Source organism: Arachis stenosperma, chromosome 6, assembly GCF_014773155.1.
Source record: "Arachis stenosperma cultivar V10309 chromosome 6, arast.V10309.gnm1.PFL2, whole genome shotgun sequence".
Classification (NCBI taxonomy): domain Eukaryota; kingdom Viridiplantae; phylum Streptophyta; class Magnoliopsida; order Fabales; family Fabaceae; genus Arachis; species Arachis stenosperma.
In genome coordinates, this window is record NC_080382.1 from 123,193,627 (window position 1) to 123,205,277 (window position 11,651).

Here is an 11,651-nt window from a genome sequence, read left to right on the forward strand (position 1 = left end):
GGACGGATTTAGATTCTCTAAAGTTTGAATTTCATTTTAAAGAGTAAAGTGTAATTTTTCTACCCTTTTTCTCTTTTATATTTATTCTTGGTTCCACATGTGAAATAAATGGTGAGAGATCACACTTTATCTTTTAAAATAAAATTCAAACTTTAGAGGTCCCAAAAGGACAAAACTCATAGAAGGTGCAGAGAGTAAAAAAAAACAGTTCGTTGCGCAAGCATTCTGCGTGCGCAAGGTTCAAACAAAGATCATATCCAAAAAGTATAATATAAGCTGTCTAGCCTGATAAGGGCGAAAAGTAAAAATAGAAATAAAATCAATTATACGAGTAAAATATCAATATGAGCCACTAAATATTACAAATTACAATTACAAAATCGAATCCTCTGATCCGTATGCCTCTCTCTATCATACAACAAAATGTGCTAATGGATATGTAGCTTCACATTATTTTCATGAAGCACCATGCAGGACAAACCAATTTCGTCCTCCCAAGAATTTTGAAGAAACAATGCTATTATATGAATGAATTTAGACAATTGTCCTAATAATCAATTGTATACTTTATTCTTGTCATCATTATCATTGTCTTCATTGCAAAACAATTCCAACATTTGCAAAAGTCAGCCATGTCAATAATAGTAATATCTTCAAATGAAGCAGATGCACGAGTAGAGTTCTTCACTCCAAATCCAAACCCTTTTTCATAGACTCATAGACCAAGTAAGTGATACTTGCCGATGGCACCACTTTGAGTAGGTTAGGGAATATTCCTTTGTAGAATCCCCTAAACCCTTCATGTTTCATGGTTTTCCTGAATACATCACCCATTCCACTATAAGTACTTTGAGCCTGCATTCTGAAATCAACAGCTATGTCAGTATATAATTTCCATACAGAGCCAAGGTGATTTAGTTTAATTACTAAATATTCAAGTAACAATTTAAGACAGTTTACAGCGAAAGATCACCTTGTTCTGATGACCTGCAATGGGTAAACACATGACGCTCCAAGGGCTCCCGATATAGTACCACATCCCAATTGCACAAGAGGACCAGGTTCTGCAGAAAATAGCAGATTTTCAATAAACAACTGGAGGGCACATCAGGAATAGGGCATAACAAATGAACTAGTTAATTAATTTCTCTACCTCCTTCATGAAGAATATACTTCTTGGACATATCCTTCAAGGTCTCATATGCAGCAAGATCTATACCAGCATACGGGATAATCCCCAGAAGTGAAGGAACCAGTCCCCTATAAAATGCACGTGGTCCTTCTTGAACCCATATATCTCTGGACAGAGTTCCAAGACTAGGAATCCTTCCACCTTCACAAGCATGGGTTTGTAGTCGTGTTTTAACAAGATCCATGGGATATATTGCAGTTTGAGCAACAGCGCCTGCTATACCACCAGCTAGCAGCCGGCCCATAGTTCCAACATCTGACTTTACCTCTTCTCCTCTAGCATTTACAATGGCAGTCTTCAGCATCTCATAGGTATAAAATCTAATGGCACTCTCAGGGGCAACCTTAAGAACGTTTAAGCCATTGCCTCGAAAAAATCCTAAAAAACCACCTTCTTTCCATATATCTTTTACAGCTGGCATTATACGGGCTCGTGTTGTCTGGACTTGCAATACAACCTTTAGGCGATCAAGGGGGGCTGTTGCTGTGCGTGATGCAGCACCAGCTACTCCTCCTGCAATCAAATACCTACTTGCATGAATGTGCTTACTAATGCCTGCAGGTATAACAGTTTGTTCCCCAATATCAACCATGCATATCCTCTCCAAATAATGGTAAATGTTCTCCATAGTTGCTTCATGAGGGTAAAGCAGCAGAAAATCTCGCCATTCTTCAAATGTAATAACCCCATTGTTATCCTTATCTACACGCTCAACAAAACGACCGAGCTCCTTATCATCAATCTGGATCCCTACAATAGAGAGACTAGTGTGGCTTATAGAATGAAACAGTCAACAAAAAATCACTAAATCAAGAAATAATAAAACACATAAACAAGACTAAACCAAATGAACTAGAGACCTGCTAGCCAGCTTCAACATTTGCAATAAAGATAGAAATCAAACAGCTTATAGGGTGCAATTTGCCAATCAAACACTGAAGGCAGGTAAAAAGAAAATTGCTAACACTCTGTAATGTGTCAATCAAATGACATGCAGAGGTGGTACTTTGATATTTTGACATCAGAGTATGTTGGTGTAATTAGTCACGGGCTGGTTTAATATAATAGAACCAAGAAACAGGTAAACCACTTAGTCAATAAGACTATCTGTAAGTTTGATTGCTCTAACATGATATTTTTCACTTGCCCTTCCCCTACAACTTTCCACAATGCTGCTGGAGCCTGTACAGAAAAACAATATAGCACACATATTGTTTTCAATTTGAAGAAATACGGCAAAGTATTAAACATTTAATAATGGCTTCTCTGAATGCCACATATATCTCCAAACCAAGACAGGTGTAGAGTTCTGTTGATTGAACTTGCACATCTAACCATCCTAGCCCAACCAATTAGATGTTAGACGTCGCTCTTTCTCGACTAACCTTCCTGACATCATCAAACCAATAAAGTTGAAACACTAAAAAAGTTAAGAAGTTGGACACCAATTTTTTTTCCTTTAAAAAAAAGGGGAAAGAAAGAAGGGGGGGGGGGGGGGGGGAAGAGAGAAAGAAAAAGGAGATGTTTGTGCTCTTGGCACCAAAAACCATCATTAGGTGGTGTTAACAAAACAATCAATGCAGCCTCACGAGGGCCTGGTTACTGAACTTCAGGAAACACAAACACCAGTATCAACTTTATTAACTATTTTAACCAGTGAACTTAAATTTTACTGCCCTAGATGTTGTGCATAATTCTTTCTCAATCTATTCATCCTGGAATAATCAAAACCGGTAAAAGTGAAGCACTCAACACAACTAAGTAATTGGACAATCAATTTGCATCTCAAAATTCCACATAAACACTAAAAAACAAGAAATCCTTGTTAACCATAAAACAGACCATATTCCTCTCGTGTTCTTCCAGATTTTTTCATTAGAGTGATATTATATGAACATCTAAAATGTTCACATGGAGTTCACCGAGAACTAAAAATGAAGAACACAGAGATTGGTAGTTTGGATTCTCAAAAAAATTTCCTTATAAGATGAGAATGAGTTTAAAAGCAGCAGATACACTATGAACAAAACCATACCTTACTTTCTATAACATAAAACTGTGACGCAGTTTTAACCAGATTCAGACAGTCTTATTGGTGTTGCTATACATGAATGGATGAAAAGTTCGATGCTTGGTAAAATTTAGTACACTGTACATCTAACACTTAGGCTGAGTTTGTTTTTCGAGACTAAGACAGTATTGTGTTTGGGTTAGTATTGTGTTTGGCAACCCTGGAACTAAAATTTCATAGTACTGCCAAAAAGTGGGGACACAGGATACTAGAATTTCTAGGACGAAAACTGGAACTTTAATAATATTTCTTTTCAAAATACTCTCATTTAACTTTTCAAATTCTAACTCTACCCCTCAATCTCCATATTTATCTTAAACTAAACATGATATTGGGACGTAACTTAGTCTTGTACATTTTATACCAAACACAATACAGAGATTTAATTTAGTCTCTGTCTCCCAGTCTCAGACTCTCTTCCAAACGCAGCCTTATAAAACCAATTGTAAGTTCATAACTACTCCCTCCGTCCATCAATATAAGTCACTTCATTTTCAAATTTTGTCTAAATCTAAGTCACTTGAGTAGTTTAAGAATATCTTAATATCTTTTTTTCCCCTTTATCCCTATTCATTAATTTATATTGAATAATCATTCTACAAAGAATATTTTAATATCTTTTTGCTCACCAATATCCCTATTCAATAATTAGTAATTCAAATATACTATGTTCACACAAAAAATCAATCACCAAATCAACTACGGTGTATTTGTATATAAATACATGTGTTGTTTAACTAATTTTCAATGTGTATTTTGTATTTCATGGTGTACAAATGGCTGATTTAGTGGCTGTACACGTAGTTTTTAATAATTATATATGCACTAGCATTTACGCTAAGAGAATGTTACTGTCAATATAATCTAAAGTGTAAACACTTCAAATATCGTTGAAGTTAACATCAATGTTAAATCCAAGTAAGATCATATATATGAGAAAGGATACAAAAATACGAAGCAAAAGAGAAGAATAACATGCCTGCTCTAACAAGTGCCTCCCAGAGCTCCTCAGGGAGAATGGATCCATTGTGCTCGACATCGATAGCTTGAAAAATGCGGTAGAGCTCAAGTTCCTTCTCATCCATGTACTTCTTGAACTCATCGTAGTCCACCCTCCCATCCTTGTTCTTGTCACAAGCGTTCAGAAGGTCCCTGGCGTACTTGTACTCCGAAGGAATCTGAAGCGCCGAAAGCCCTGCCTCGATGTGTGCGTATTCCAGGTAACCGCAATTCTCCTTGTCGAAGAACCCGAACATCTCGCGAATACGACTCTCACGTGCCTCCTTCGTCTCCTGTGACGCCAGCAGCACGTGATCCATCGTCACTGGAGGGTTGCTACTGCTCCGCTTCGACGCTCGCGGTGGTGGTGGTGGTGCTGCTGCCGCCTCCTCGCCCTCGCTCTTCTTCTTCGGCTTCAACCCCATCGATGCAAGAGAAGTTACCATAACCAGAAAATTGGAAGACAAAAAATTGTTAGTTACGCTAACGGAATTCGATTCCCCCAATGTGAGTGTAGTGTAGTGTGTTAAAGGAGCAACTTGGCCATTATTGAATTGGCGATGATTAAAATAGTAGCGTTAGGGATCGAATAAAAGAGGAAGACGGGTTGGGGAGCAGCATATTCTTCTGCTTTCTGCGAATTGGGGAAATCGGTTTTTTTTCCCCCTTAAAAAAAAAGAGGGGAGTGGGAATTGGGGAATTCAACGAAACGCGGAAAACGACGAGTGGGAACGATGATTGCGTAAACGACGGGAGGTGGAAAGAATTGAACAGACTTGAATACTTTTCTTCTCTTTTTTTTCCGTTCTGAGGGCTTTATGATTCGATGGGAAGGGTGGCGCCGCCGTGGAGGGAGGGAGTGATTATTACCGGCGGTGATGGCAAGATGCGTCTCCGGCGATTCCGGATGTGTTGAACAACGTGCCAGTCGTCATCGCAGAAAAGAGGATTTTGATTCTGGCGTATAGTTAAAAGAATATTTAATAACATAAAAAAATGCAAATAAAATTTTAAAATAATATAAGAACGTGATCGTAGTGAATCCAACAGTGTGAGACGCAGAGAAGTTTGGAGTTTGGAATTTTCTTTTTAATTTTATTTTATTTTAATTAGTGTTTGTGACGTGTGAGACTGAGCTGTGAGATTTTATTTTTGGAAGCTATTTATTATGCAATTTTCCACTTTTCCTAGTGTTAAGTGTATAGCAAACCGCAGTCACTTTTTTGTTTCTTATTTAAACCGCTTACCATGAATGAATTATTGAATTCAGTTATTTGGAGAAGAAAAATTCATAAGAACATAATTGAAAATTTAAAATATGACCAAAAAGTAGTCATTATTGTCCAAGAGAACGCGTGGTTGGCGTGCTTCTACTCTGGCAACCTTATGCACAAAAACCTAATAATTGTTTGAAAAATAAAATAATTAAAAACGGTATAATAATATATAATATAGACAATTAGACATCATGTTAAACGTGGGAGTAACGTAACCAACAACCACCAGTTCCGTTACATCGATAGGACATAGGAGTTAATAACTTGAGCACAATACACACGCTTCATATACGTAGAGGGAGATAAGAAAACAAAAACTAACTAATAGGAGTCTTAATAACTCGAGCACAATACATACGCTTCATAAGAATGTAAAAAGTGAGGAATATTCAGTTTTGTAATTGATGCTTGAGCTTCTCCAGAGCTGCCATAGCTGCCATTTGCTTCAGTTGTCTCTCCTCATTGAGTCTCCTTGCGGATTCAGCTTCCTCAACTCTGCCCATCAATTTTGTGTCAGCTTCCAGCCTTCTTCTCTTTAAGTCACCAAGACGAGACTCGATCGTCGCGCTCTCCAGTTCACAAGATTTCAGTTGGTTCTGCTTCTCGTGGAGCTCGGCCTTCATACGCAAGACTTCTTCACGAAGCATTTCCCCTTTCAAGTTACATGCTATGAACATGGCCTCGGTCTCGACAGTTTCTTCCTGGATCTGTGCCAGCTTCGTTTTCTCCTCTTCGATAATTCGATTGGATTCGCCCAGAGTGAGGCGATTCTCCATGGACTTGTCGATTTCTGCTATGGCTGAAACATTATTGATATAGTCCCAAACATGGTCAGAAAAGAGCTTATAGTCAGCAGTAAGAACAAGCTCCTGCAATATCTTAAAACAGCCATCCACCGCTACTCTAATAGAGTCATGATCATGAATATCCAGGTCCTCGATTTCTGTAAGAAACTCACGAAGCATATATGACACCATTTTCTTTCTTCTTTCGGCCTCCGACATTAGCTTCCGTTTGGTGCCTTGTGTCACTGTTAGCATAGCACTAACACCTCCAGGAACCTCAGTTTGCATAACATCATCTCCGGAAATCTGACCCAAAACCGTAGTATCGCTACCTCTTGAAGAAAGTTGTGCGTCTTCATTAAGGCTAGTGACGGTAGACTGATTGCATTCAGGAGGACTATCGCCGGCAGTTGGGTGTTCAGAATCAGAGATCTCATCATAGGATGTGAAAGTGCCTTCAAAGAAGAGACACAATCAACAAATAAAATTTAGACAATAACAGGAATTTTGGATCATGCAACAAATAAAGAGCAGAGTTTAGGGGAATTTTGAATTCCAGGCTCTGTGGGGAATGTAAAAAAATTCAGCTGTCCTAACCAACCCATTGAAAAACACCCTTCATTTAAATTAGATCAAGACTCGAGAAGTTCACACGACATCCCTAATGAAAATTTTTAAGAGGTGCTCATCTACTACAGCGAAAGTTAATCTTTGTGATCAAGACAAATGGTGTTGATTACTTGTAGCTTGAGGTGACATTTAATTTTGTTGAAGAAAAAGAAAGGCATAAGAGCAAGTCTCAAGTCTTTCCAATTACTATTCTACAATCACTATGACTTTGATTGCATGGATTTGGAGTTTGTAAAGAATCAAGTAAGATAAACAAATCACGTGATCCCCTTGGTCTGAGAAAAGCAGCAGCAAGATTATTCCTAAAAATGTGAATGTGCCTTTCACCTGTTGGTGGTGCATTATCACCAATAGCATCATTGAAACTGTTGTTGCCGAAAAGATTTTGTCGGCAAGTTAGCCCTGTTGCAAATCTTGACCGGAATGACTCCGCTTCCTTGTCAAAGTCATCCCAGTTCACATCTTCCGCATCAAGATCATCATCAATAACCTCAAATTCGTTTAAACCAACTTGTCTTGGAGGGGTTGCCTTTGGAGATGTATCGTCACCCAGTGGAACCTCAGGTATGGCGTTCAAGGAGGGAGCCTCAGAAATGTCCATCGCTGTCATGCTTTCCGGATAATCGACAAGTAATTCACCACTCCCACTCAAGCCCCTAATTCGCTGCTTACCACGCAGTTCATCCTCTGTCACAATGAATCCACAGTTTCCATGTCCCTGTTTGAAACAATCAGATATCACAATAAATAAAATTATGGTTATAAAGAAACAATATTCTAGGGAAATCCATGTCCAAGATTTTTTTTGTTATTATTTTTTGATAAAAGAACTTCATTAAGATGGTTAGAAAAACAATACAAGGAGAAGGAAGATACAGCCAACAAAATCAAAAGTAGAGCAAGCATCACTTTCAAATCCCTCATCATGAAAACGATATAGATAAATAAAATATGAGCTACCTTTCTTGTATGCCACAGATCATAACATGCCTCTACCACCCTATCCTTCCCACTTCCAAATTTTTCTCGAGAACAAAATGAATATTGCAAACTGTAATAGTGTTGTATATGCCTAGAATATGTGAACATCATGCATTTATAAGTACCAAAATGAATATTACAAACTACAAAACAGCATTTAAGTCTTCATGTTTTCTAAAAGAGGTAAAAAAGAGGTCATCATCACAAATGTCACAAATCAAGGGCAAAGCTATTAAGAAATAACTCCAAACCAAAAATGAAGCAACAGAAGATCATGCATGCATACCGGTTGAACAGGACAAAGAAAACGGAACTTTCTATCAGCATTGGGGTCCCTCTCTTTTGCACAAACCCCTGCACCGCACTCACAAACAGGGTACTTATACGGCGGAGGATCAAAGTATTCTTCATCCCTAGGTGGTTCATTACAGAATCCAATAAACCCTTTACACTGTTTCCCCTACACTCCAAAAACAACAAAGCTTAGTTAAATCACAAAGAAAAGGAACAAATTTGAAGGGGTTGGAAGCATACCTCTTTGATTGGGCAAACATAGAACTTCTTTCCGAAGTTCTTAGTAGACTTTGAAGTCTTCACCAAGCAGAATCCGTACCCACAGCGGCAATATATGTTATCGGGGATCGGGGAGGAACCGTTACTGTGAAGAGCAAGAGGACATTGTCTGTACCAGTGACCTTTCTTGCCACAATTGAAGCACGTTGAGTAATCTCGTGTTCTTGAGCCCTGTTCTTGGGTGGGTCGAGATGGGTTTTCAGGAGTGTATGGAACAAATTGAGGTTGGGTTGTGGGTTTTGATGGTGTGTTAGAAAGAGGCATGGCCATTTTAGTTTCTGCTTCACACATTCTTCTTCTTCTTGACTGAATTTATTAAAGGGAAAGAGCGGGTGATGTAGTAAAATCACAGTGGGGTGAGAGATAGCAGGGGTTAGAGTGTTAACTGTTACAGAGTCTGAGAGATTGATTACCTTCTGCAAAAGCCAAAGGCCAAAGCTGAAGGGTTAGTGTTTTCTTTTCACTGTAGTGATGATGTGAGTGGTGAGGGTACGGTTTATTCGACATGGAAATGTGACGTTTGAAAACCAATTGCTTTTATTACTTAACTGAGAAGGGAGAGAGCGAAAGAGAAGGAGGAGAAAACCAATTTCTTCGTTGTGCCTTGATAAAATAAGCGCAGAGAGAATTTAAAAAAACTTGAATCAGATGCCTTCAAAGTATTGAAAGTTCCAATTCTGATTAAAAAAATTAATTTTGATGAACATCAATGAAAAATAGTTTTATATAAAAAAAAAATTTTAAACGGTCCTATCTCAAAAGATAATTGTTGTGATGAGAATAGACAAGAATAGATGTCTATTTATGGATAACTCATTTTTTATGTTAAAAGACAGATTTTTAGGATGAAACAAAATAAATGAGATTTGAACAACAAATTTTATATGCCTATAAAAATATAAAGTGAGATAAAGGATTGCGCACATCAATAATAATTTTTTTTATACATTAATATAAATTTTTTTTTATTTTTTTTATAAATTTTAAATTTACAATATATATATATAAATAATATTAATAAATATATTAATCATATCTATTATATTAAAATATTACTATTAGATATCTAATTATAATTTTTTATTTTATATTTATTATCTTTTATTTATTTATTTACAACACATTATCAATAAAATTTTAGTAAGATTCAGGTAATAAATTTTTATTATATTGAAACTCCCTCATCTTAAATTTAATGCTCTTGATTTATTTGGAAACAACTATTTATCATAGATACTAGATGCTGAAATCCATCTTGATTCAATAGATCTTAGAGATACCATTAAAGCTGAAAATAATGCATCCCAAAAGGATAAAACCAAAGTCATGATCTTCCTTCATCATTGTCTTGACGAAGGATTGAAAAATGAATATTTCACACTAAAAGATCCTGCAAATTTGTGGAAAGACATTGAAGAAAGATATAATCATCAACAGACAGTGATACTTCCTTGAGTCCGATATGAATGGACGCACTTGCGTCTACAGGATTTTAAATCCAAAAATGAATATAATTCAGCAATGTTTCGAATCACCTTACGAATGAAATTATGTGGGAAAAAGATAATTGATAATGACATGTTAGAGAAAACTTTTTCGACCTTCCATGCCTCGAATGTACTCCTGCAGCAGCAGTATCGAGAAAAAGAATTTAAAAAATATTTTGAGTTAATTTCTTGCCTTCTTGATGAACGCAACAATGAGTTACTTTTAAAAAATCATGAAGCGCGCCCAACTGGCACCGCCTTATTTCCTGAAACAAATGCGGTAAATCATAACCCTAGAAGAGGTAAATGGCAAGGTTTTGGCAACAAAAAATTATGTTCATAAGAAAGGATCTCACTAGAAGTGGGATAAAAAAAAGAAACAATGGGCAAAATAAATCAACAGAGGATCAATTTTTTGTTGTGATGGAAAGGGTCATTGGTCGCGTACCTGTCGTACCCCAAGACATCTAGTCGATCTTTATCAAGCATCTTTGAAAAAGGACGACAAAAGAAATGAGACAAATTTTATTCAGATGATGCTGAAAATTACACCACTCATTATGAAGTATCTGATTTCTTTGAGGATCCTGAAGAAAATATTGGTCATTTGATCAATGATAGAATAGTTTAATATGTGGGTTTGTTAAGTACTCATGTAAATAAATGATGTAAGAAACTTCTTGTTAAGTTTTATTTTCTATGCATTTGAATTTCAAGTACGATGTATATAAATAATGTTTAATAAAATATTTATGAATTTCAAAATTACTGAGTCTAAGAAACTTAAAATAATGTACTATTGTCTACCAAGTCTCTAAGAAATTTATTGAGTTTTAAAGATATTCGCCGAAATGGATATCATATTAAAACAATGAATGAAGGAAATAATAAGTACTTATATATCACAACTCATGATTCAAATAAAAAGGTTATATTAGAAAAGTTATCCTCACTTTCATCTAGGTTATATTATACTAAAATTAGTGCAATTGAATCACATGCTATTCTAAACTAAAAGTTTACTAGTCCAAATAAATTCATAACATGGCATGATCGATTGGGTCATCCAGGAACAACCATGATGCGGAGAATTATTGAAAACTCACATGGATATTCACTAAAAAACCAGAAAAATATTAAATAAAGTGAATTTTGTTATGCTGCATGTTTTCAGGGAAAGTTAATTTTAAGACCATCACTAGTAAAAATTGGATTTGAGTTCCCTGAATTCCTAGAAAGGATTCAAAGCGATATATGTGGACCTATTCATCCACCATTTGGATATTTTAGATATTTTATGGTCCTAATAGACGCATCTTCGAGATGGTCACATGTGTGCTTATTGTCTTCTCGCAACCTGGCGTTTGCGAAATTGCTTGCTCAAATTATTCGATTAAAAGCACAGTTTCTAGAAAACCCAATCAAAGTAATTCGTCTTGATAATGCTGGTGAATTTACTTTCCAAGCCTTTGATACTTATTATATGGCTAACGGAACAAGTGTTGAACATCCAATAGCTCATGTTCACACACAAAATGGATTTAGCAGAATCACTTATTAAATGCCTCCAGTTAATTTCTAGACCCTTACTTATGAGAACAAATCTCCCAAACTTAGCTTGGGGGCATGCTATTTTACATGTCGCAGCACTTATTC

At 36.4% G+C, this 11,651-nt stretch overlaps 2 protein-coding genes across 5 annotated transcripts; both read right to left on the reverse strand.

Moving 5' to 3' along the window:
- Positions 1-302: 302 nt before the first annotated feature.
- Positions 303-5,358, reverse strand: LOC130935131 (calcium-dependent mitochondrial ATP-magnesium/phosphate carrier protein 3-like). Of its 4 annotated transcripts, none has more exons than XM_057864711.1 (5): positions 4,243-5,353; positions 2,322-2,581; positions 1,154-1,956; positions 974-1,064; positions 303-862 (listed from the first exon to the last, which is right to left on the reverse strand). In XM_057864711.1, exons 2-5 carry the CDS (start codon positions 2,441-2,443, stop codon positions 685-687), a joined length of 1,194 nt encoding a protein of 397 aa, XP_057720694.1. In that variant the 5' UTR covers positions 2,444-2,581; positions 4,243-5,353; the 3' UTR covers positions 303-684. The 4 variants fall into 4 exon arrangements, with proteins under 4 accessions (XP_057720694.1, XP_057720696.1, XP_057720693.1 ...); XM_057864713.1 differs by having other exon boundaries at positions 1,154-1,934; positions 4,243-5,350; XM_057864710.1 differs by lacking the exon at positions 2,322-2,581 and having other exon boundaries at positions 1,154-1,942; positions 4,243-5,358.
- Positions 5,359-5,684: 326 nt separating this feature from the next.
- On the reverse strand, positions 5,685-9,020 carry LOC130935130 (uncharacterized). The gene is made up of 4 exons (XM_057864709.1): positions 8,470-9,020; positions 8,222-8,395; positions 7,282-7,672; positions 5,685-6,779 (listed from the first exon to the last, which is right to left on the reverse strand). Exons 1-4 carry the CDS (start codon positions 8,797-8,799, stop codon positions 5,929-5,931), a joined length of 1,746 nt encoding a protein of 581 aa, XP_057720692.1. The 5' UTR covers positions 8,800-9,020; the 3' UTR covers positions 5,685-5,928.
- Positions 9,021-11,651: the final 2,631 nt, after the last annotated feature.

Bases quoted from the DNA above. Each gene is read 5' to 3' on its own strand.
- LOC130935131 (XM_057864710.1), bottom strand. From the start codon at position 4,708: ATGGTAACTTCTCTTGCATCGATGGGGTTGAAGCCGAAGAAGAAGAGC. The intron at 1,065-1,153 runs GTAGAGAAATTA...TATTTTCTGCAG, and splicing joins GTATATTCTTCATGAAGGAG to AACCTGGTCCTCTTGTGCAA. The intron at 863-973 runs GTGATCTTTCGC...TGTTGATTTCAG, and splicing joins TTGCAGGTCATCAGAACAAG to AATGCAGGCTCAAAGTACTT.
- LOC130935130 (XM_057864709.1), bottom strand. From the start codon at position 8,799: ATGTGTGAAGCAGAAACTAAAATGGCCATGCCTCTTTCTAACACACCA. The intron at 8,396-8,469 runs GTATGCTTCCAA...TTTGGAGTGTAG, and splicing joins ATGTTTGCCCAATCAAAGAG to GGGAAACAGTGTAAAGGGTT. The intron at 6,780-7,281 runs GTGAAAGGCACA...TCTTCTTTGAAG, and splicing joins TGATAATGCACCACCAACAG to GCACTTTCACATCCTATGAT.